The sequence below is a fragment of the Lynx rufus genome, unplaced genomic scaffold (assembly GCF_022079265.1).
Source record: "Lynx rufus isolate CCGP_SWC_20201006 ecotype Redwood Valley unplaced genomic scaffold, mLynRuf1.p SCAF_5, whole genome shotgun sequence".
Taxonomy (NCBI): Eukaryota; Metazoa; Chordata; class Mammalia; order Carnivora; family Felidae; genus Lynx; species Lynx rufus.
Window position 1 is genome coordinate 6,877,308 of NW_025814867.1, and position 22,435 is coordinate 6,899,742.

At 42.5% G+C, this 22,435-nt stretch overlaps 1 protein-coding gene across 1 annotated transcript in view; it reads right to left on the reverse strand.

Annotated features, from left to right (window-relative positions):
* Positions 1-1,585: 1,585 nt before the first annotated feature.
* The window catches only part of SCN11A (sodium voltage-gated channel alpha subunit 11), an 84,647-nt gene continuing 63,797 nt past the window's right edge, over positions 1,586-22,435 (reverse strand). Inside the window, exons 22-26 of the mRNA XM_047099412.1 lie at positions 21,714-21,767; positions 18,856-18,997; positions 10,836-10,936; positions 5,570-5,840; positions 1,586-2,646 (exon numbers count right to left, since the gene is read on the reverse strand). Coding sequence (XP_046955368.1) covers positions 1,616-2,646; positions 5,570-5,840; positions 10,836-10,936; positions 18,856-18,997; positions 21,714-21,767 — 1,599 coding nt within the window. The 3' untranslated portion in view covers positions 1,586-1,615. The remainder of the gene's footprint in view (positions 2,647-5,569; positions 5,841-10,835; positions 10,937-18,855; positions 18,998-21,713; positions 21,768-22,435) is intronic.

Genomic DNA, 22,435 nt, shown 5'->3' on the forward strand with positions numbered 1-22,435 from the left:
TGCTGCCATCTAGTGAAGGAAGCGTGGCTCAGCCTGTGGCTAAAGCGAAGCAGAGCCTGTGCCCTCCCCGCGACAAGGAGCAGCAGGTCAGAGGCTCAGACCCGAGACCCGGGGCCGCTGGCAGGCACCGGCCCCTCCAGCCTGCCTGCAGCCCCGGTTTGCACAGGGTTTTCCTCCACGCCTCCACTGTCACGAGGTAGGTTCTCCGCCCCCAGGGCAGCCTCTTGCCAAGTCTGTCTTGGTCTGTAGACACCTCCGGTTTTTAGGGAGGTCCTGGGCCTTTTGAGAGGCCTGGTTGGTTCTCTGGACTGCATTTCACCCATTCAGCCAGAACTGAATGTAGGGCTCATCAGCTCACCCGCTACGGCTCCCCCACCCCGGGGTCCGTGTGTGGCTAAGAAGGTGCTCTCCCTGCCCAAGGTGGCCACTGCAGATATTTTAAGTGAGGCTTTCTTTCTTTTTCCCCTGATGTTTATTTACTTTTGAGAGAGAGACAGAGTGCAAGCTGGGGAGGGGCACAGAGAGATGGAGACACAGAATCCGAAGCAGGTTCCAGACTCTGAGCTGTCAGCAGAGAGCCTGACGCGGGGCTCGAACTCACAAACCATGAGATCACGACCTGAGCCGAAGTCGGACGCCCAACCGACTAAACCCCCCAGGCGCCCCATTAAGGGAGGCTTTCTTACTGGTTCCAGCCAGTGGTGTGCTGGGGCCAGCTCATGAGAACTGGTCGGGCATCTCTTCCCCGCTCCACATTCAGTAATATCATGTCGGTAGCCTGAAATCAGGCCTGATGGGAGAGTTCACCACAGAAATCAGTACATGTTACAAATCGTGGCCCTTTTTTTTTTTTTTCCTGAAGAGCCAGTTGCTATACATTTATCAGCAGATGACTGGCTTCCACCGAAATTCGAAGCAAAGCACCACTTTTAAATGACTAGACCACCGCCAAACAAGATGTTTTTTTAGTGTGCCATCTGAATGAAAGGCCAACTAAAAGTCTCATTTATTTATTTATTTTTTCGAAATGTATATAACGGAGATTGCAGCTGGTGAAAGATAGGGTGGTAACTGAGAAGTCAAGATCATGCCTTAGGTTCAAAACAAAACCAAAACACTAATGGCTGGTAAAAAAAATATCTGCAATAGGTTATTTATTTATTGGCAGGTTTTGAATTTTTACTCATCATGCAAAGGAGTTATATGGGATAAGCCACATACTTGCATTGGGGAAAACACTGAACGAAGGTATTGAACAATGTGCTTAGAAACAATATCGAAAAACACCATCTACAGTTTTAATGTGGTTTTTGTTTTGTTTATTCTTTTTTTTCTCCATGATTTGAACTGTGTTTCAATCCTAACATTGGCGTGTCCTCTACAGCCCTTCTAGTGTCTTCCTTGCTAAGATACTGCCAGTGGTTGATAGTCAGGCAGCCTTATCGTGTATCTCTGTAAGAACCATTTGAAATACACATTGACATATCACTTCTTTTAGGCAGAAAAAGAAATGGGATGGCTATTTTGGGGAGTCAGTTGCTTGTTCACACACCGAGCTGTGGACCCCTGGAGCTGAGAGGCCGGAGGCAAGGTTGTGAGGCTGTGAGGTAGGGGCTCAGTCGTAGTGGACCTTGCCCTCGGCCACCCCGGAGCTGGAGAGGTCTCCGTTGCAGAGTGTCTGGAGTGGTGAACGAGGCCCGTCTTCTAAGGCACACATGGACATCTTCAGCTTGTATTTTCGAAAGGCCTTTTGAATAACAGCAGCACATCTTTCCTCTTCCTTCCTCTTGGTGGTGGTGACTATGGGTTCGTACAACTTCTTGGAAGGGTTGGCCTCCATGAACTTCTCCTCCATCATTGCTTTCATGCTGTCCAGGCCGCTGGAGTCACCAAGTACCCTAGTGGTGAACGCGAAGAGGATATCCAGGCAGTGGAGGCGATCTCCACTCACCATGGGCAAGTCCATCATTAGGAACTGAAATCTGTTTGGCTTTGCCACCCGTAAAGGCTCAGGAAGGGCATCGGCAAAGTCAGAAAGGGCGGGATACTTGATAAACTGTGTTGCCTCTGGGTCAAACTTTTCCCAGACTTCATAGAATATTTCAAAGTCATCTTCACCCAAAGGGTCCTCGCTTTCTTCAGTGGCAGTATTGAAGTTCTCTAAGATCACAGCAATGTACATGTTGACAACAATGAGGAAGGAAATGATGATGTAACTAACAAAGTAGGCTATGGCTATGGCAGGGAGGTGACGGCTGTCTAAGTTGGGGTTGCATGAATCATTTGATTGCAGCATGGGCCTGAGGAGGGCATCCCAGCCTGCCGAGGTGGTGATCTGGAAGAGACAGAGTATGCTGCCAACAAAAGTCTTGAAGTTGAATAGGTCATCAATTCCAAACCCTTCCTTCACTTTGCAAAAGCAGTTCATACCAAAAATGGCATAGATAAACATAACCAGAAAAAGCAGAAGACCGATGTTGAATAGAGAGGGAAGGGACATCATCAGAGCAAAAAGGAGGGTTCTAATTCCTCGTGCTGCCCGAACAAGTCTCAGGATCCGACCAATCCGAGCCAAGCGCACAACTCTGAAGAGCGTTGGAGGGAAGGGAATGTGCTGCTGGTTCTCCAAGGCAGAAACCATGGCACCTTAGGAGAAGGAGATAGGTCGATTAATTTCCAGCAGGCACACTGCTTTCAGATCCAGCTTGTCGCTCCTGCCTCGGAATCTTAGCGTGACCGACTTTTCTCGGTACTTTGCAATTTACGCACCGCACGCTTACCCATATCAGGGCAATATCTATCTGTGCCTTAACTTGGAAAATAATTTCCAAGCACTGTACAACTTTAAGATGGGACTTTGGATGGAATAGGAGATGATCTAAAATATTGAAGGCACCCAAGGAATGGAAAGAGAATGCAGTTTATAAAAGGCTATTTTGTGAGTTATCTCATACACTCGAAGTACATTTTCTGTGCCGGGTATTGAAAGTCATTCACGGGATAAATAGTTTTCCATATTTGTTGGAAATGGAAGTGGAAAACAGATGGAAAACAGGTAAACTAAGGATGGAGTCCTTCAGATTAGAGCGCAGGGAGAAGTGTCTGTTACCGAAGGTTGGCTTGAACCTGAGCTGTCATCAGAAACTGTGGAAACCCTAACCCCAAAACTCCTTAAAAAGGCCAGTTACTCTTTGTGTAGGGGAATGTGAGCACAGCCTGCTACAGGTGATGACAGGGCTGGAGGGAGAAGGTGTTGGGAGGCTCAAATCTGGGCGGAAGCTGCAATGGGCGTCTCATATTTGTCAATGCTCATCCCAAGGAAGGACTCCTGGGGTCTGCTCAAAAAGCTTGAGGGACTGGAGATACTTTCCGTATTGCTGTGGACACCCCCCAAAAGAGCATCTCGAGCAGAGGTTTCTGCAAACAGCTGAATATTTGCCCTAAAATGTCATCCTGTTCTCTCATCGCCTGCTGTGGAAGGAAATGATACAGGATTTGAAACAGCTCACTTTTTGGCCTAAATATTATAGAACGGCTGGAACCTGCTTACCCTGTGTAGATATGGCCTTGGTCTTGCTCTGGGGGGTCCTCTGAGGTCATTAGGGGGGGTGGGCAGCCAGAATTGTCTGCTATCACCTAATGACTAAAGAGAAGTGGTGGATAATATACTTCACCAACTGCCCTGTTGTGCCAATGAAGTTAAATTCACATGTTAATTTTGCAGCCAACGCTGGTAGATGTGGAATTTATTAAGTTCCAATTTAGCAACAACTGGAGGAGGTCCACCCTTTAAGGCCACCTCCTCCACGAATATTTCTCTGACTAATTGAGCCAACAGTAATCCGTCCGTTATCTGAGCTCAATTCTTCTGGGTACCATGAGATTTGGTGTGCAGCTAATTTCTCGGTTTCTGACTCTTTAAGGTGAGTAAGTCTCAATACGTCACCTGCCTCGTTAACTCCTAGAGAGATTCACTTTGACTCGCACTCATTTTGTATTTATCTAAAAGCTTAGGAAAGAGCTTGAGAAAGCGTAGAAGCTTAGTGTTGGGTGGCATATCTATCTACTGGCAAAGGCAGATAAAATGCTGCCCACATCGGTGAGTAGGATTTGGCTCAGCGCATGCATTTTCTCATCCACTGGAGCAAAATGCGATACAGGGCTCTGCTGGGGTCTGTTCAAATTGCCTAGCAGTTGTTCAAAGGACAGAAGTAAGAGATATTCCCACAAACTGCACAATGGCTGGCACTGCCTGGAAGGAGCTCAGTAAGTGGTGGGATAAGTGAGCTGCTCTCTACATTTTGGAGGAAGGGCTCTTCAAGTTCTCCGAGGGCTGTGCCAGACCCATCCTTACCACAGTTTTCTGGTTTTGCTGTTGCTGTCAGTTTCACCAGGACTTGGGATTGGAAGTGATTGACGAAGATAAGCGATCCATTTCACTGTAGGCGTGTGCAAGGATCTATTGCTAAACTTTATCTACATAAGTTTCATGGCTTAGAAGCCAGAACAGACTATCATCTGTACCATTTTCTCGTTCTTGGAAACATCGGCATTGCTGCCGTAGTGATAGGAACCAAAATATTTTGATCTCGCATATCTGTTGAACCCATCCTTTCTGAAGGAGCACAAAAGCTCCCACTTGTGAAATCAGTTTTCATTATCTTCATTGCTTTTTGAACTACGAGAATGGCCTCTGGGTGGTTGCACACAATTATAAAAAGTCAAATTATCGGTTTAGTTAAAAGCAAACTGCAAAAACCCAGAGTGTTAACTCTCACGGTTTAGCCATGAAGATAATTTCAAAGTTGATGTGTGTGTGTATGTATGTGTGTTATAAAAGGTATACAGCAACAGCTCTTTTTTTTCTGTATTCTTCTTCCATAAATCTTCTAGATAATCCTGCTTATGTTAAGAAAAATATACTGATTATAGAGTAAGGCTGGTTGGTGAATGGGGTCCAAGCAGTAGAGACAAGCATCGTTCATGCTGTGGTTTAGGTTAACGTGGGATTCAGAATAAAGAGAAAGCTCTGCTTATCTTTAGGACACACTCTTGGAAGCCCAATTTGGAAGCCATGGAGGCCCTGTATAGGAGGTGAGAGAGGGCCTAGGAATGTCCCAGGGATACAGTAATTGTGATCTGATATCCACATGGATTTTGAACTAAGGAAAACCATGGGAACTAAGTGCGAAATCCTTGAAACTAAAAGATGCTGACGAGAGCTTATAGTTGCACAGGAAAGGTAGAGCTTTGGCTCAACTATGTGACTGTACCAGGTACCCCCACAAACACTTTAAGGTCATCTTAACTTTGTCTCTCTCTACTGAATAAATGGATCCGCACATTTATTGGACTCTCTATTTCACTCATGTAAACAGTCAAGAGAATGAAAATTGCTCCGTATCTCCTAGCAACTTCCCAGGAGAGAATGGCATCAGTACACCTATTTTTTCAGAATCCACGTTAAGCCTAATTTGTGGCGGTGCGGATAGTCTGGACACGCTACCAAATGATAAGATTTACTTCTAGCTCTCAGATGAAGGCCCCTCTGGCTTCTGATTTTACTTACTAACAATAGAGAGAACCACGATCACACAGTCGAATAAGTTCCAGCCATTGGTGAAGTAGTATTGCCTCAAAGCAAAGATTTTGATGAGACACTCAATTGTAAAGATGACCACAAAGGCCAGGTTGAGATCCTCAAGGATGGCTTTTGTGTCTTCGGGATGGTTATTTGATTCAGCCATCATGATAACCATGTTGAGGAAAATGAGGATGATGATGATGACGTCAAAGACCTGGTTTGTGACCAGGTCGAACGCGAGACCCTGGCATTTATTCTGAGAGGGGGAAAAAAAAAAGAAATCTTAGATCATTTTGCATTGTAAGAACGAAGTCACGTACATAAGGAAGACACACACGACAGAATTTGTCCTCCCTTACAATTAAAGCAGTTTCTTGAAAAATGAACACCCTTTTTAAACAAGAAATTCTTGCATATACATGTTCATTTAAATTTAATTACATGACTGCTTTTAAGCTGTAGGCTTACAGCTTTAATTCCATTTTAAAACACAAAAAATTAAAAATTCTTAGTAACAGCATAACTTTGATATGATGGATGATGTTTTGCTAAAATAGAACAGCTCATGTTGGATTTAATGACAAAAAGATGACCTTTGGTCTCTATACTTCATCTGTTTCTTTACTTTGACTTCAATAATACCTGCTCACATAAGTATGCTGGACAAAATGGAATTCACATCCCCAAGGCTCCGTTCATTAATTCAGAATAGTCAGACCTTGTACTTAACCCAAACTCTGTATGCGAGCAGTTCTTGAATGCCAATGTTCCACATGTGGCTCACTTGAAAATAAGGCTAGGTAAATGGGATTGTGAGGCAATGATTACTAAAGACAGAAGTGGAAAAATGATTTCATTTTATTACTGATGGTGAACTTGCACAGTGGCTGGTACACAGATGGCCATACGATGCACAGTTGCTCTGGTACAGGTTCTATCTCAAGTTTGCACACCTAACCCACCACACGCAGTGATATGACTCAACTATTCCACTATATTTTCCGTAATCTAACGGCTGCGAAGCACTACTTTGCTCTTAGTGGAAAGCTATTCTTGAACACAAACTCAGACACTAATATTGCATGGCATGCTTGACTATAAATTGATTGTTTTATAATATATGTACATGTTAAGGTATTTTGTATTATCACCCAATCAAAATATACACACGCCAGTCTACTTGGAAAACTCCTAAACCCCTAAGAATCATCGTTAGAACCCTAGCATCTGTTACGGTAATCAGGCAAAAGATGATGGTTGCTTGTGGTGGTAATAGTGGAGAGAGATATAAGCATTTAGGTCGAAGAGCTAAGAGGGAAGTAAATGCAGAAGGAGTGTGTTTTCATGGCGGTGGCTGCGGGAAAATGATAAGCTGAGGCTATCATCTCAGGCTGGTGGAACCGGGCCAGCCACAGAGCAGACAATGCGGAATTTCGGAGGGAGATGTTAAGATCTGTCCTGAGAACATTGAGTTTGAGGCACCAGTGAGGCATCCGAGGGCCCTGGGCAGGTAACGGTATGGGTACGGAGCTCAGGTGCAGAGCTGGAACGCAGATGTGGAGTTCAAGGGCACCAGTGCCGACATGACTTAAAACCATGAGAGTGAACGGTATCAGTCAGGAAGGGCGAGAGCAATGAGAAGAGGGGTTAGGGACAGCACTGGAGGGATACTACACGTAAGTTGGTGTCTTCCAAATTTTGTCCCAGAATCATTAAAGGAGTCTGGAGGAGAAACTTGAAAGTCAATTGCATTTGCTATGTGAGAATGCATCTGGGAAGTCAGAAAGGAACTGGAGAAAAGGTACTTTTAAGGGCGCTGTCCGGGGAAGCCCAGTGAGTGGCAAGAATTAAGAGTGAGGGAGGGTAAGCCTAGGCCTAAGAGTTCAACTCTAACAGAGGAGATCAAGAATACAAGGTAGCTAAGTTGGCAGAGATAAAAAAAAGCATTTGCATGTACAAAAAAGCATTAGAATGTACAGTGAATCCTGCACCTCAGTATCATTTTTAAACCGGTAATGGAGCCCCCCTCCCCCCCACCACTGTGTGGATGGTTCAGGAAGAATCAGAAATGACTCCAGATCCCTTCCTCTACTGTTAAAAAGAAAATGCATCACTGCTCAGGTAAAAACAGTTAGATTCCCCCCCCCATGCAATTGTTATTCATCTGTTCCAAAGATAATATTTAGATTTTAGAGATTGAAAAAAGTCAGTAGGAGGGGCGCCTGGGTGGCTCAGTCGGTTGAGGGCCAGACTTCAGCACAGGTCATGATTTCACAGTTTGTGGGTTCGAGCCCCGCGTCGGGCTCTGTGCTGACAGCTCGGAGCCTGGAGCCTGTTTTGGATTCTGTGTCTCCCTCGCTCTCTGCCCCTCCCCCACTTGCCCTCTGTCTGTCTCTCTCGCTCTCAAAAATAAATAAGCGTTTAAAAAAATTTTTTTTAATGTCAGTAGGGAGATCAAGTTGCAAGTTAAGTGCTAACAGCTGATGTAAAGTCCTAAATTCAGGGACATCGGGGAGTATGTATTTACCTCTTGCAAGACTGCTGTCTGGAACATAGAAGTTAACGTAAACGTGATGCGTTAACTGGGGAAATGATACTCGGTTGTTGGAATCGCTCGGTGTGAAGCTATGACTGGTAAGCTGCAGCTACACGGGGGATTACGGGGTGACACCTACCCGCAGACAATCCATGGGCCACAAACGCCCTAAGACACGGTTCAAGCACGGAGGTGGCAGCTTCCCTGGGGTAAAGTAGCTCGTGCCCACTGGAAGCTCGGCGCTTGCAGCCTAGCATGCAAAGTGCAGCGGAAAGGCCTAGAAGCTGCATCTGTGCCCTTGCAACATCTGTCTGGCTGTGTGCTGCCTTGCTTGCTTCATACCCTTTACGAGGTCGACGGGTAAATACGTGGGAACATACTGTGTCTCTTGAGTCTTCCAGTTAATTTCAAACCTAGGACCAACCAGTCCCGAATCAGCGGTTGCACAACACCCACGGGCAAATAAAAATTCTCTCTGTCTTTTTTGTTGGCTCGAGGTCAAATGACAACCTCCTCAAATATAGTTATATCATTAACCTCCCGGTGAAAAATTCTTCCTGGTATAAATTCTAAACCCTTTGCCCGAACACTCACAGGTATTTTTAGCGCAACGCAAATATTTAATCCTAGTGGCGTGGACTCTGTGTGGACCCTCGAACATAACCTCTCACTCAGCTAATGGTCACGGACAATACACGCTGTGCCACGCTCTATTCTGCGTCACGGGAATAGCAGTAAACGAAACATACCTTGGATCATTTGGGGTCTCGTGTTCGAGTGGAAGTCTCTATGTCCTCTACATGCTGCAGACATCAAGCCCCTCTTCCATATTGCCTTCCTGAACTTTTCAGCCCCCTCCCTACCTTGGAACTCACTTGTCAGAGCTGCTAACTATGGCTAGCCATCCCCTTTTAATCTGGTGTGCCCCAATTCCAGAGCCTCAATTAAGCTGCAAGCCTGAGACAGCCCCAGACTACCTGAGAAAGCACGATTCACAGAGAGCAGGGGTCAGATCTGGCCCGCAGTTGGTTTTTGTGTCGCCTGGGAGCTCAGCATGGGTGTCACATTTTTTTTTAATGTTTGGGGGAAAACTCACGAGAAAAAATAAAATGTCAGCATGTGAAAATTAAAGAAATCCAAGTTTCAGTGTCTATAAACCAAGTTGCCCTAGAACACAGCCATGCTTTATGACCATTAGTTCAATACTGTCTACGGCTGCCTTTGTGCTAATGCCAGAGTGGAGACCACACGGTCCGCAAAGCCTGAAATATTTACTATCTGACCCTTTGCGGAAAAAGGTGTGTCAACCCCCGACACAGAAACTTCGTGGTAAATGCTGGTGAGGTGGAAACCAGTAGGCATGGCCTAGACTTCACACCAGAAAAGACCGGTCAAGGATATAGTATAAATACATTTTAAACTGGTCAAGATTTAGTCAAAACTACAGGGAGAAATCACCTCACACCTGTCACGGTGGGCAGAATTAACAACATAAGAAACAACAGGTGCTGGTAAGGACATGGAGAAAAAGGAACCCTCTTGCCCTGTTGGTGTGAATGCAAACCGGGGCAGCCATTGTGGAAAACAGTATGGAGTTTCCTCAAACACTTAAAAGTAGAACTACCTTAAGGTCCCACAATCGCACTCCTAGATATTTGCCCAAAGAACATAAAAATACTAATTTGGGGGGATACATCCACCCCGATATTTATAACAGCCTATCTACAATAGCCAAATTATGGGAACAGTCCCAAGTGTCCATCAACTAATGAATGGGCAAAGGTGGATATACACAATGGAATATCACTCAGCCATAAAAAGAATGAAATTTTGCTACTTGCAACAACATGGAGGGAGCTAGAGCCAAGTGAAATAAGTCAGTCAGAGAAAGACAAACACCATAGGATCACACTTGCATGGGGAATTTAAGAAACAAAACCAACGAGCAAAGAGAGGAAAAAGAGAGAGAGACAAACCAAGAAACAGACTCTTAACTGCAGAGAACACACTGAGGATTACCAGGGGGAGCTGTGTAGGGGGAGGGGTGAAATAAGTGATGAAGATTAAGGAGTGCACTTGTCGTGGGGCGCCTGGGTGGCTCAGTCAGTTAAGCGTCCACCTCTTGATTTCGGCTCAGGTCACGATCTCACGGTTCGTGAGTTTGAGCCCCGCGTTGGGTTCTGCAATGATAGTGTGGAGCCTGCTTGGGATTCTCTCTCTCCCCCTCTGTCTCTCTGCCCCTCCCCCACTTGTGTTCTCTCTCTCTCTCTCTCTCTCTGTCTCTCTCAAGAAATAAACGTACAAAAAAAAGGGGGGGAGTGCACTTGTCACAATCATCACCAAGTGATGTACGGAAGTGTTGAATCACTATACTCTACACCTGAAACTAATATAACACTGTGCGTTAACCACACTGGAATTTGAAATTAAAAAAGAAAAAAAGATTTAAACTGTTAAGTTCACATCATTGCAATGAGCATATTCTAAACACCTATTGTGCGCTTACCAAAAAGCAAATGAAAGGTTTTTTGCCCAAGTTCTTATTATTGAATTTGAATGTCTCATTTCCTTAAAGACACTAGTGTATCTGGGTTTTTATGGAGTTCTTAGATAATGTGTGTAAACTTAGAAAATAAAGGAGAATGGCACAGTAGACATCTGAGCTCAAGACTACTTAATAGATCTATGTGTTTAGAACAAATCAGTTGCTCTCACCAGAGGCCTCGGAATGGGCTTTTGAGGTTTTTTGGATCCTAATTTTTTCATTGCATTATAGTATTTCTTCTGTTCTTCTGTCATAAAAATATCTTCACCACCTAAGTATATGGAGAAGATGAGAGCTAATTATCATTAACAGTATTTTTTTTTTTGGAAACAAGTTCTAAATTTTCAGAAACAGTTTCAAAGTTCTACTACATTCTATCCTAAAATTCCAGTGGGAAGCCAAAGAGGCGCGACTCTAGGGGAAGGCTGAAAGGTAACAGGGTTTAAATTAAGGAATGAGGAAATAATGTCACTTTTATCAGCTATATTTTACTTTTTAGAATGTGAACAAAGATTACCTACTCTTTGCAAACAGCCATGGAATCTTTACAAGAACTGAATATATTTCAGGTTTCATAAATCAAACCACAGTGCAACAAAAATCTAGTAACAAACATTTAAACAAAAACTCTCACGAAGTGGCAATTAAAATTCTCCCAAATAAGTGTATAAATGCACATACCACCATTAATAGGATTTCATAAGATTTGTTCCGACCAATTCTCAGAAAACAGTAACAACTAGAGAGCTTTAAATGTCACTATTGAGCAAGAAAGAATAGAAATATGAACAAGAATTTCTGTTTCTGGAAAATTTGGGAGGGAGTAAAATATCTAGAAATGCTGGGTAAATCAGAACAAATTCTTTTAAAATGTACAGCTAAACTGGCACAAAAGACAGGAAAATCTCCAGGGTCTGAAAATCAATAGTGATCAAAAAAGACAGAGAGTAGGAAACTAGCTTGAAGCCATTGTGGGCCAAGAGCATTTGCTAATCTCTGTAAAAACTAGAATCTTGGGCCTTAATAAGTATAAGGGAGTCATGAGGGAAAAAGGCAGTGGGTTTATGCCAAGATGCCTCCATGAATCTGGGACTCCCCAAGTGCTACCAATGAAAGGGTGAAGAAGAAAACAGAATCTGTCTGTTGGTGGAGGAAGATAAGTAGGAAACTTAGTTTGGACTCAGGGTAAATATCCAGTCTTCCCTGATAATTTGTGAATCCAGGCCTGCCTTGATGACAGTGTGGGATTTGAATTTTCACCACTACCAATGTAGACCAAAAATATACAGCCTTATGGCAGTGTTTTCAACAATGGTGCTGGGGAAACTGGATATCCCCAATTTTCCCAGCACTAAGAATAAAGGTAAATCCTTAACACCACACACACACAAAAAATACTCAAAAAAGATCAAAGACATAAAGGTAAGATCTAAAACAATAAAACTCTTAGAAGAAAACATAGGACAAAAACTTCACAACGTTAGATTTGGCAATGATTTCTTGCATGTGATGTGAAAGGCACAGAGAACAAAATTAAAAAGAGACAAATTGGACTTCATGAAAATTTTTAAATTTTGTACATTAAAAGACATTATCAGTGGAGCCAAAAGGCAACTCACAGAATGGGGGGAAATATTTACATATATATATGTATATGTATTTATTTTATATATGTATATATCATATACATATTTTTCTATGATTTTATTTTTAAGTAATATTTATACCCAACATGGGGCTCAAACTCAAACCTGAGACCAAGAGTCACATGCTTCACTGACTCAGCCAGCCAGGTGCCCCTTATATATCAGAAATCATGTATCTGATAAGAGATTAATCAGAATATATGGAAAACTCCTAAAACTAAAAAACAAAAAAAACCAAACAGCCAATGTCAGAGAAATGACTATCCGTGTTCTCTTCTAGAATTTTATGGTTTTAAGTCTCACATTTAGGTTTTTGATCCATTTTGAGTTTATTTTGGGGTATGGTGTTAGATAGTGGTCCAGTTTCATTCTTTTACGCGTAGCTGTCCTGTTTTCCCAACGCCACTTATTGAAGAGACTGTTTTTCACCCATTGTATATTCTTGCCTCCTTTGTCACAGATTAATTCACCAGATAAGCATGTATTTATTTCTGGGCTCTCTATCCTGTTCCATTGGTCTGTGTGTCTATTTGTGCCCTGGTGCCATGCTGCTTTGATTACTACAGCTTTGTAGCATATCTTAAAATCTGAAATTGCAATACTTCCAGCTTTGTTCTTCTTTCTCAAGATTGCTTTGACTCTTCAGGGTCTTTTGTGGTTCCACACAAAGTTTCGTGTTATTTGTTCTTGTTCTGTGAAAAAATGCTGTTGGTATTTTGATGGGGATTGCATTGAATCCATAGATTGCTTTCGGTAGTATGGACATTTTAACAATATTAATTCTTCCAGTCCATGAGCATGGAATATCTTTCCATTTGTATCATCTTCGATTTCTTTCATCAATGTTTGTAGTTTTCAGAGTATAGATCTTTCACCTCTGTGATTAAATTTATTCCTAGGCATTTTATTCTTTTAAGTGTAATTGTAAATGGAGTTGTTTTCTTAGTTTCTCTTTCTGCTACTTCATTATTAGTGTATTAAAATGCTACCAATTAGTGGGTATTAATTTTGTGTCCTGCACATTTACTGAACTTATCTATTACTTCTGGTAGTTTTTTGGTAGAGTCTTTAGGATTTTGTTTGTATCGTTTCATGTCATCTGCAAATAGTGGCAATTTAACTTCTTTAACAATATGGATGACTCATTCCTTTTCTCTTGTCTCACTCTCTTGTCTCCAGCCATGGCTGGAACTTCCAGTACTATGTTGAATAAAAGTGCCAAGAGTGAATATCTTTGTCTTCTTCCTGATCTTAGAGGAAAAGCTCTCAGTTTCCCCTCCACTGAGTACGATGTTAGCTGTGGGCTTTTCGTATATGGCCTTTAATACGTTGAGGTATTTCCTTCTAAATCCCCTTTGTTAAGAGTTTTTATCATGAATGAGTGTAATATTTTTGTCAATATTTTTCTAGATGTCTCCTGAGGCAAGGGGGAAAAAAAGCAAAGATAAATTATCAGGAATACATCAAAATAAAAACTTTTGCACGGTGAAGAAAACCATCAACAGAACAAAAAGGCAACCTACTAAATGGGAGAAGACCTTTGCAAATGATTTATCCAGTAAGGGTAAATATCCGAAATATATAAAGAGCTTATACAACTCAACAACCCAATTAAAAAATGGACAGGGAACCTGAATAGACACTTTTCCAAAGAGGACATACAAATGGCCAACAGACACATGAAAAAGTGCTCAACATCACTGTTGGGATCTTGATGCAAATCAAAATCACAGTGAGATATCACCTCACACCTGTCAGAATGACTAAAATAAAAAGGATAAGAAAGAACGAGTGTTGGCAAGAATGTGGAGAAAAAGGAACCCTCACGCACGTTGGTAGGATGCAAAATGGTGCGGCCACTGTGGAAAACAGTACGGAGGTTCCCCAAAACATTAAAAATAGAAATAGCATATGATCCAATAATTCTACTCCTGGGTATTTACCAAGAGAAAATGAAAACGCTAACTTAAAAAGATGCACACACCTCTATGTTTATTGTAGCATTATTTATAATAGCCAAGACATGGAAGAAACCTAAGCATCTATTGATAGACGAATGGAGAAGGAAGATGTACTACAGGGGCGGGTGCCTGGGTGGCTCAGTCCGTTAAGCATCTGAATCTGGCTCAGGTCATGATCTCACGGTTCATGAATCCGAGCCCCACATCGGGCTCTCTGCTGTCAGTGCAGAACCCGCTTTGGATCCTCTGTCTCCCTCTCTCCCTCTCTGCCCATGCAGGGCACGCTCTCTCTCTCTCTTCCTCTCTCCCTCAAAAATAAATAGACATTAAGAAAAAGGGAAGATATGGCACACATGTGTGCAATATTATGCGACCATTAAAAAAGCAGGAGTTTGTGCCATTTGTGACCACCTGGGTGGGTCTAGAGCATATTATGCTAAGTAAAATAAGTCAAACTGAGAAAGACAAATACCACATGATTTCACGCCTACGCGGAATCTAAAAACCAAACGGATAAACAAACAGAAAGCAGAATCAGACCTAGAATACAGAGAACAAAGTGATGATTGCCAGAGGGAAGGGGGGGTGGGCAAAATGGGGGAAGGGGAGTGGGAGATACAGGCTTCCAGTTATGGAGGGAATAAGTCATGGGAACAAAAGGCACGGCATATGGAATAGAGGCAGTGATACTGTAATAATGTTGAAGAGTGACAGATGGCAGCCACACCGTGGTGAGCACACCGTAACGTATAACCTTGGCAAATCACTATGTGCTACACCTGAAAGTAATGTGATATCATGTGTCCACTATACTCTAAATAAATAAATAAATAAATAAATAAATAAATAAATAAAACAATCCAATTCAGAAACTGGCAAAGGACTCGACTAGCCATTTGTCTAAAGAAGACATATAAATAGGCAACAGGCCTACGAAAAACAAAAATGCTCACCACCGGGAGTCAGAGATATCTGCACACCGATGTTCACGGCAGCTCTAGTCACGAAAGCTAAAATGTGGAAGCAACCCAGGTTGCTTCACCGTCCATCAAGAGCTGAGCGGCTGGGCAAAATGCGGCATATATACGCGGTGGAATATTCTTCAGCCTTAAAAAAGGAGATTCTGACATACGCTACAGCACGGACGAACCTTGAGGACACGATGCTGAGGGAAATAAGTCCATCACAAACGGACAAATGCCATAGAATTCCACTTACACGAGGTACTCAGAGCAGCCAAATTCATAGCAAAAGAAAGTAGAATGGGAGTTGCCAAGGGCTGGGGGAGGGGGAAGGAAAATGGGGAGGCAGGGTTGAACAGGTACAGAGTTTCGGTTTTACAAGACGAAAAGAGTTGTGGGGATGGGTAGGGGTGATGATTGCACAACATTATGAATGTACTTAATACCCCTGAACTGTACATGGAAAATGGTTAAGGTGGTAAATTTTATGTTATGTATATTGTACCACCGTAAAAAAAATAAATACATTTTTTTTTGTAAAAAAAAAAAATGCAGCCCTAGAAGTTAACCAGATTGTCTCAGGACGCCTGGCAGATATGCGTCTTCAGTAATCATATGCATCATGACAGTATGTATTAGTGCTGTTATTCTGAGACTGTCCTGTGTGTGTGTTGGGGTATAAAGCAAAAATGAGTAATCATGGAAAATGTTAATTCTATCATTTCCTATGCCCGTGAGAATCGGTTTTCTCAGCATGGGAAGGAAGAGATTCAAGTTATTATCAGAGAAGAGGTTAAGTGAAAACCTTATAGTTCTCAACTTGAATGACCAGTATTCATATTTCTACGTACATTTCCTTGAAGTCCTAAATGTGAATAGCTCTGGCCACTGAAAAATCCTAGAAGCAATGGCAATGAGCGTTCCAGGTTGTGATCTTGGGATACCACCTCCCCACCCCACCCCCACAAAAAAAAACAGAACTCCTTAGAGAAATGGCTGATTCTTGATCTGGCACAGGAGTGATACCACTTAGCCCTGGAACATCTTGTCATTCCAGATGGCAAGGAAGCTGTCAAACGGGAGGACCTGATTTTAATCCTGATTTGAAAAGAAACAAACTTTAAGATCACTTGATCAAAGGATGAAAGATAAATATTTTAAGAAAGTGAAAGACTCAAAGAAATCTGAATGTTGACTGGGTACTTGACAAGCTTAAAGATGTAATGTTAAACTTTTTAGGTGTGATCATGGACTGTGTTTATGTTTAAAAAGAGATATGTCTTGAAATATCGGTGGATGAAATGATGTGCTGTCATTTGCTCTGTTGAAAAATCTGGTGGCAGGATTGGATAAGGGGAGAGATGCCATAAAGATGGGTTTTTTTTTTTTTTTTTAGTTTTTAAAAATGCTTTATTCACTTTTGGGTGAGAAAGAGACAGAGCATGAGCAGGGGGAGGGTCAGAGAGAGAGAGGGAAAAATAGAATCTGAAGCAGGTTCCAGGCTCTGAGCTGTCCGCACAGAGCCCAACGCGGGGCTCGAACTCACAAACAGTGAGATCATGACCTGAGCCGAAGTCGAACGCCTAACCAAATGAGCCGCCCAAGCGCCCCCATAAAGAAGCTCTTAAATCAATAAACATGTTGGGTGACGGGTAGTGTAGGTTTATTTTAGTATAGTCTTGTGCATGTTGGAAATCTTCTATAATAAAAAGTAAAGACAAAACGAAATGCCATGGCCTGATCAAAACAGTGATTTCAAATGTAAGCTGAAATCTAAAATCACAAGGCCTTGACATCCAAATTGTAAGTATTGACTGCAGTCAAGCCGCATATAACAGAGGTGACGCCACACCACACACCTCCAAGTAATAGCAGCAGTAAACTTACAGAAGGACAATGAGTGACTTTCCCAGAAGTCACTAAAGGCTAATCAGGGGCACCTGGGAGGCTCAGTCAGTTAAACGTCTGCCTTCGGCTCAGGTCATGATCTCACGCACGGTTCGTGGGTTTGAGCCCCGCGTCAGGCTCTGTGCCGACAGCTTGGAGCCTGGAGCCTGCTTCAGATTCTGTGTCTCCCTCTCTCTCTGCCCCTCCCTTGCTCTCTCTCTCTCTCTCTCACTCTCTCTCAAAAATAAACATTAAAAAATATTTTTAATAAGTAACAAAGCTAATCAGTATCAGTCTACATTTTGGATAGATTACAAGAGTTCAAGAAAAATTAAAAAGAGCCATAAAAAAGTTAGAAAACCAAAGGTGAATATTTAGTTACCTGATTTTAGGATTTGGGGATTCAGTTCCTACATGTAAGAGAAGAAGCCAAAAAAGGACAAGATTGGGAGTTCGGCCCCATAAAAATACTAAATGCCTACAAATCAAAAATGTCATTACAGAAATATAAGAAGCAAGTCACAAATTGGACTTAATATATAAAAACATAAGAAAAAAATGACAATTTCCATTTGGAAAAGAGACAAAGGGAGAAATATAGCCATCAATCTGAAAAAATATATAAGCTCACAAATGATTAAATAAATGAATATAAAATAATGAGATAATACCTTTACCCATCAAGCTGGAAATGAAAAATTATAAAAATATGAATGATGAGAACAGAACAAACAGGCATTTTTATATCTGGCAATCCTGTTGCAAGGAGCGCCGAGCACAGCATTTCTGAAAGGTTATTTGGCAATATATGTTTAATGCCTTAAATTCTAGAAACTTATCCTGAGAAAATAATCACAGATACAGAGAGAATTTCAAGAATGTTCATGATTGTTTCAGAAGAGCAAGAAATTTAGAAATGACCTAAATGTCCAAAAAAGAAGGGAATGATTAAGATAAATTACTATCTATCTATAATATGAGATGCAATTCAGCCCTGAAAATTCTCACAATAGAGATGATTTCATCACATGGGCTCAGTACTAATGGGGAAGGGGGGTGCTACAAAATTAAAAATATTCTGTCATCTCAACCATGTACAAGGAATACATATTTAGTGAGAAAGTAACTGACGAGGCTTACTCTAAACCTGTTATCATCTAGTGACCACCTTAGTGGCGATTAAATTTTTTTAGTCTTCTTTTATTTTCCACATTCACTAAACATCCCCTATAGATTACAGAATCAGAAAAAAAAATACACATCTGTTTATTACAATGCATGACGAAAAAAAACTCCCTAAAAAAACCCTGCCTCTTTCCCAACCAACTTGTTTCCAAGTAAGTTCACAAAATCTGCCGAGACTCGCGTGCTGGGAGCCAGGACGCAAGTTTGCTGGAAAAGGAGAGTTCTTCTTTTTATCTTGGATTACAAGGTACACTTGAAAGGTTACTTAAATATGACTGTAGAGTCATAAATACTAATCCTAGTACGTGTTTTTCTGTTGGGGTTCAACAATGTCCTCTGTGTAAGGGGGTAGAATGGAGAATAAAAAGCAGCGATTTAATAAAAACCAGCTATCCGCAATCTCTTTTCAGCCATATCTTCAAGAATCTTCTCCAGGTGGCTTTGTTCCCATGCAGATGATGCTTTGCACCACAATCTAGATCAGCATTGTGTTCCTTCCAAGCCCTTTGGGGAAGACGTAAAACCACCAAATCAGAACAACCCCCATACTTATCTTTTTCTGCTGTTGGTTGAAGTTGTCAATAATAACACCGATGAAGAGATTCAGAGTAAAGAATGAGCCAAAGATGATAAAAACCACGAAGAAAAGGTAGTTTTGTGGGTTCTCCTCAAACCCTGGCTGTAGTTCTTTCTGTTAGGGAGTTTTTTAAACAAGAAAAGAAAACAATTACCGGAGAGAATTAGAAGCCATCTTAACTACCTTATCTAAAAGACCACAGTGTCTCTCGGCAGGAGCTTTAGCTCCCCAGCCTCCTCCAACCAGCCATGGCTCGTGCAGGGAGACCCTCCTTAAGCTTCCCCTTGAGGGGCTTAAGTGGTACCAGCAATGGGGAGGGCATGTGAAAAGAGGCGTAGGCTTTTTCTCCTAAGCAATAGAGAATCATGAAAGGGTTGTAAGATTGGGGAATGGCATGACCCCATGTGTCCTTTGAGAAGGTCTCTAGAATGTCTATATGGACACATAACTGGAAGGAGCCAGACTGGAGATGAGGCCACTGGAGAAGGGGCACAGTCCCTTCAGGCAGAGGTGACTACCAACTCTTGATGAACAGCTACATCCTTCAGATAGAGCCCACTGTTGTATCTAGTCTGTGCTTGTGTCCGGTCACTCTTGAATTCCCAGTGCCTGGCATACTTTGTGACATGTAGATTCTCAATACACCTTGGATGGATGGATGGATGGATGGATGGATGGATGGATGAGTGAATTAATAATCAAGCACTAGAGCAGACGCAAAAATGGACCACAACTAAGTTCCCCCAACTCAAGGTGTGACCAAAAGCATCCAAAATCCCCTTTGTCCAAGTTCTTCACATTGTCATTGGCTTTATGCAGTTTGGGGACAGGTGGCAGGAAGATTTCTCTTTTCTTTCTCCAGATTACATGCGAAGATATATCTATGAGTGTTGATAGCTCTGTCACTTGTTGAATGTTTTTATGATGTTTGCTATTTAATACCCACCACACAGACTAATGTAATGAAGGTAATATTTGAAAATATTTTTGTCTTTTGCCTTGAAGAGTACCTGGCCTTGGTCTCAATTGGCTTGAGATGTCCATTTGTTTGAACTAAGGGTAGCCATTAGTACAAAAACTATATAATGGAAAGAATCATTGCTTGAGATGTCCATTTGTTTGAACTAAGGGTAGCCATTAGTACAAAAACTATATAATGGAAAGAATCACCACTCAGCATCTGACATTTAAAATAAGGTTATAATGCAGGCTAACCATCCTGCAAAGGGAGGTTCAACTAGGGAAAGTAAATGATAAAAGCTCACCTCTCTTGTACCCAGAAAAAGCAGTAGAGCGACAGAGAACATCAGAGTCATGAGATGTGTATCCTGATTCTCCCTCCACGGGTTTGGAGAGGGGACTTGGGATTCAGTAAATTGAAAGGAACATGAAGGGGGGAAAGAGGATGGTTTTGCTCAACTTCTGTATTTTTCTAAAAGGAAGCTGCTGCTGGGAAGGCCTGGGATACATTGCGCAGGCAGGATGACTTAAGAGGTTAGAGTGGCATACTTGGACCGAAAGAGTCTCTCAAACTTTTCAGTTTTCATGAGGCTGGGAAATGGAGTTGATAGCCATGGGCCCGCCCTGATGGGCTTTTGGTAAGTGATGGGAGTAGCCTGCTGGGCCAGGGAGCCAAGTAGAGGACATGACACAGAGTCAGTGTTTAAGGCCAGGAAGAGTTAAGGGAGGAGAAAGGCCCATGTTTTCACCAATATTTGAGACCCGCAAGATTCTCTGTGACTACACAGACAAGGGTATCATCATGCTAGGTGCCAGCACATACCAGCTATAATGTCCCAGGACCAGCATCAGGATGGGCATCCCTCCACCCACCGCCACCCACCTATCATTCGCTCAGGGAACATACGTAAGCCACGCTTCCTGCAGACTTCTGCGTAAGATTCCCTCCCCATCCCCCATCTCCACCTCAAGGCAAACGGATGCCTAAGGTAAACTAGGGTGAAGGTCATATACTCAAGAGACAAAAATTAAGCACATTAATACTTTAAAATACTGCGTTTGTTATAATTTACTACTGTACCACTTCTCACACCCCCAGTGCTGCCTCTACCAGCTCACGTGTATTGAACATCTACTCTGTGCCAGGCATCAATTCTGCAGACTCTCAGACAGAACATGTGTGTGACGACAGGAAGAAAATAATGCTGGCTCCATTCCTGATTCAACCACTTGCTTACTCCATGGATTTGGGCAGCATTCTTCCCTTCTAGTCCTCAGTTTTCCCTACTGGGAAATAGAAATGGCCTAGATGGCTGAGTACCCTTCCAACTTTGGGAATCCATGATTTTACTTCTTACTTAACTAGAATTTAACAGGTGGCCATCGCCAGAAGCCCGTTTAGTCTCTGGAGAGACTGTAGCCACGGGAAGCCTCTCTTATCAGACGCAGTCCATCTGTAAGGTCTTCCCACAGCCCTTGGCTGGCACCCTTTGAAATCTGGCTTCTGCCTGTATACCCATTTGGAAAAGAAGTGAGAGAGGAAAATCAAGGCATTCTGTGATTCTGTTGCTTCTGGCTCCAAAGCATCCCAAATCCCTTTTGTCCAAGTTCTCCTCCATAAGAGGTTGTTCCTTGGTCACTATGGAGAAACAGGACTGGGCTTTGGAGCAGAATGGAATGGAATACTCATCAGAAGATGAATGGAAACTTTTTTTTTTTTTGATCCCTATTTCATAGTGTTTGTCCCAAGGAAAACAGGGCAAGAACGCTAGCCAGTGGAACTACGACGTGGGAAGTTCTAGACCGTGTAGTGATAACATCCCTGATGTGACCCTGGCACTCTGTGTAACATGGCAGAACACGAGCTCACCCCTCTGGAGTCGACAGCTGCATACATGATATCCATCCAGCCCTTAAATGTTGCCTGTAACAAAAGCAGAGAAACATGAACACAGAGACTTGCTATCTACAGATGAACAGCAAGCGAGGCCCAGTGGGCAGATGCGTCGAAGACGATGCCCCACCCTTCCAGGACGGAATGGCCAGGTGAAAGAGAATTCCTTTCCTTTGCAAAGGAATTCAGACTATGGGTGTCTTGTGGGTTTTTTTTTTTTTTCTTCTTCATTTATACAAAATAAAGAGTTTTTTTTTTTTTTTTTAAAGAAATTCCTGCCTTAAAAATTTCTGGAGAAGCTGTGTTAAAGCTGCTGGAAAGAGCCTGGCTGAGGCTTCCCTCGTGCCTCATGTTTGTGCCGTTCAAGCCCTGGCAACCGTGGTTTGACCAGAGGACTGACTTCCAACGAAGAAGTGCTGCTTAGCAACTGAGTCTCCGCTCCTGTTTGGCTCTGGAGAGTAAGGCGCCATACGGAACAGGGTGAGAGATGTACAGGGCCTTGCGTGGAGGTTGAGGCTCAGTAAACAAGAAAGTTGGAGACACTCAGTGGGGGGCAGTTCCAGAGGGCACTGGCTTCCACATGAGGAACTGGGATTCGATTCTACCAGCTCAATGCAGTCACTGTGTTTTTCATTAACCCGAGAAACGATTTATGCTTCTTTTAAGGTTTCTCTCGTCAGAGTGAAAAATATACCAAC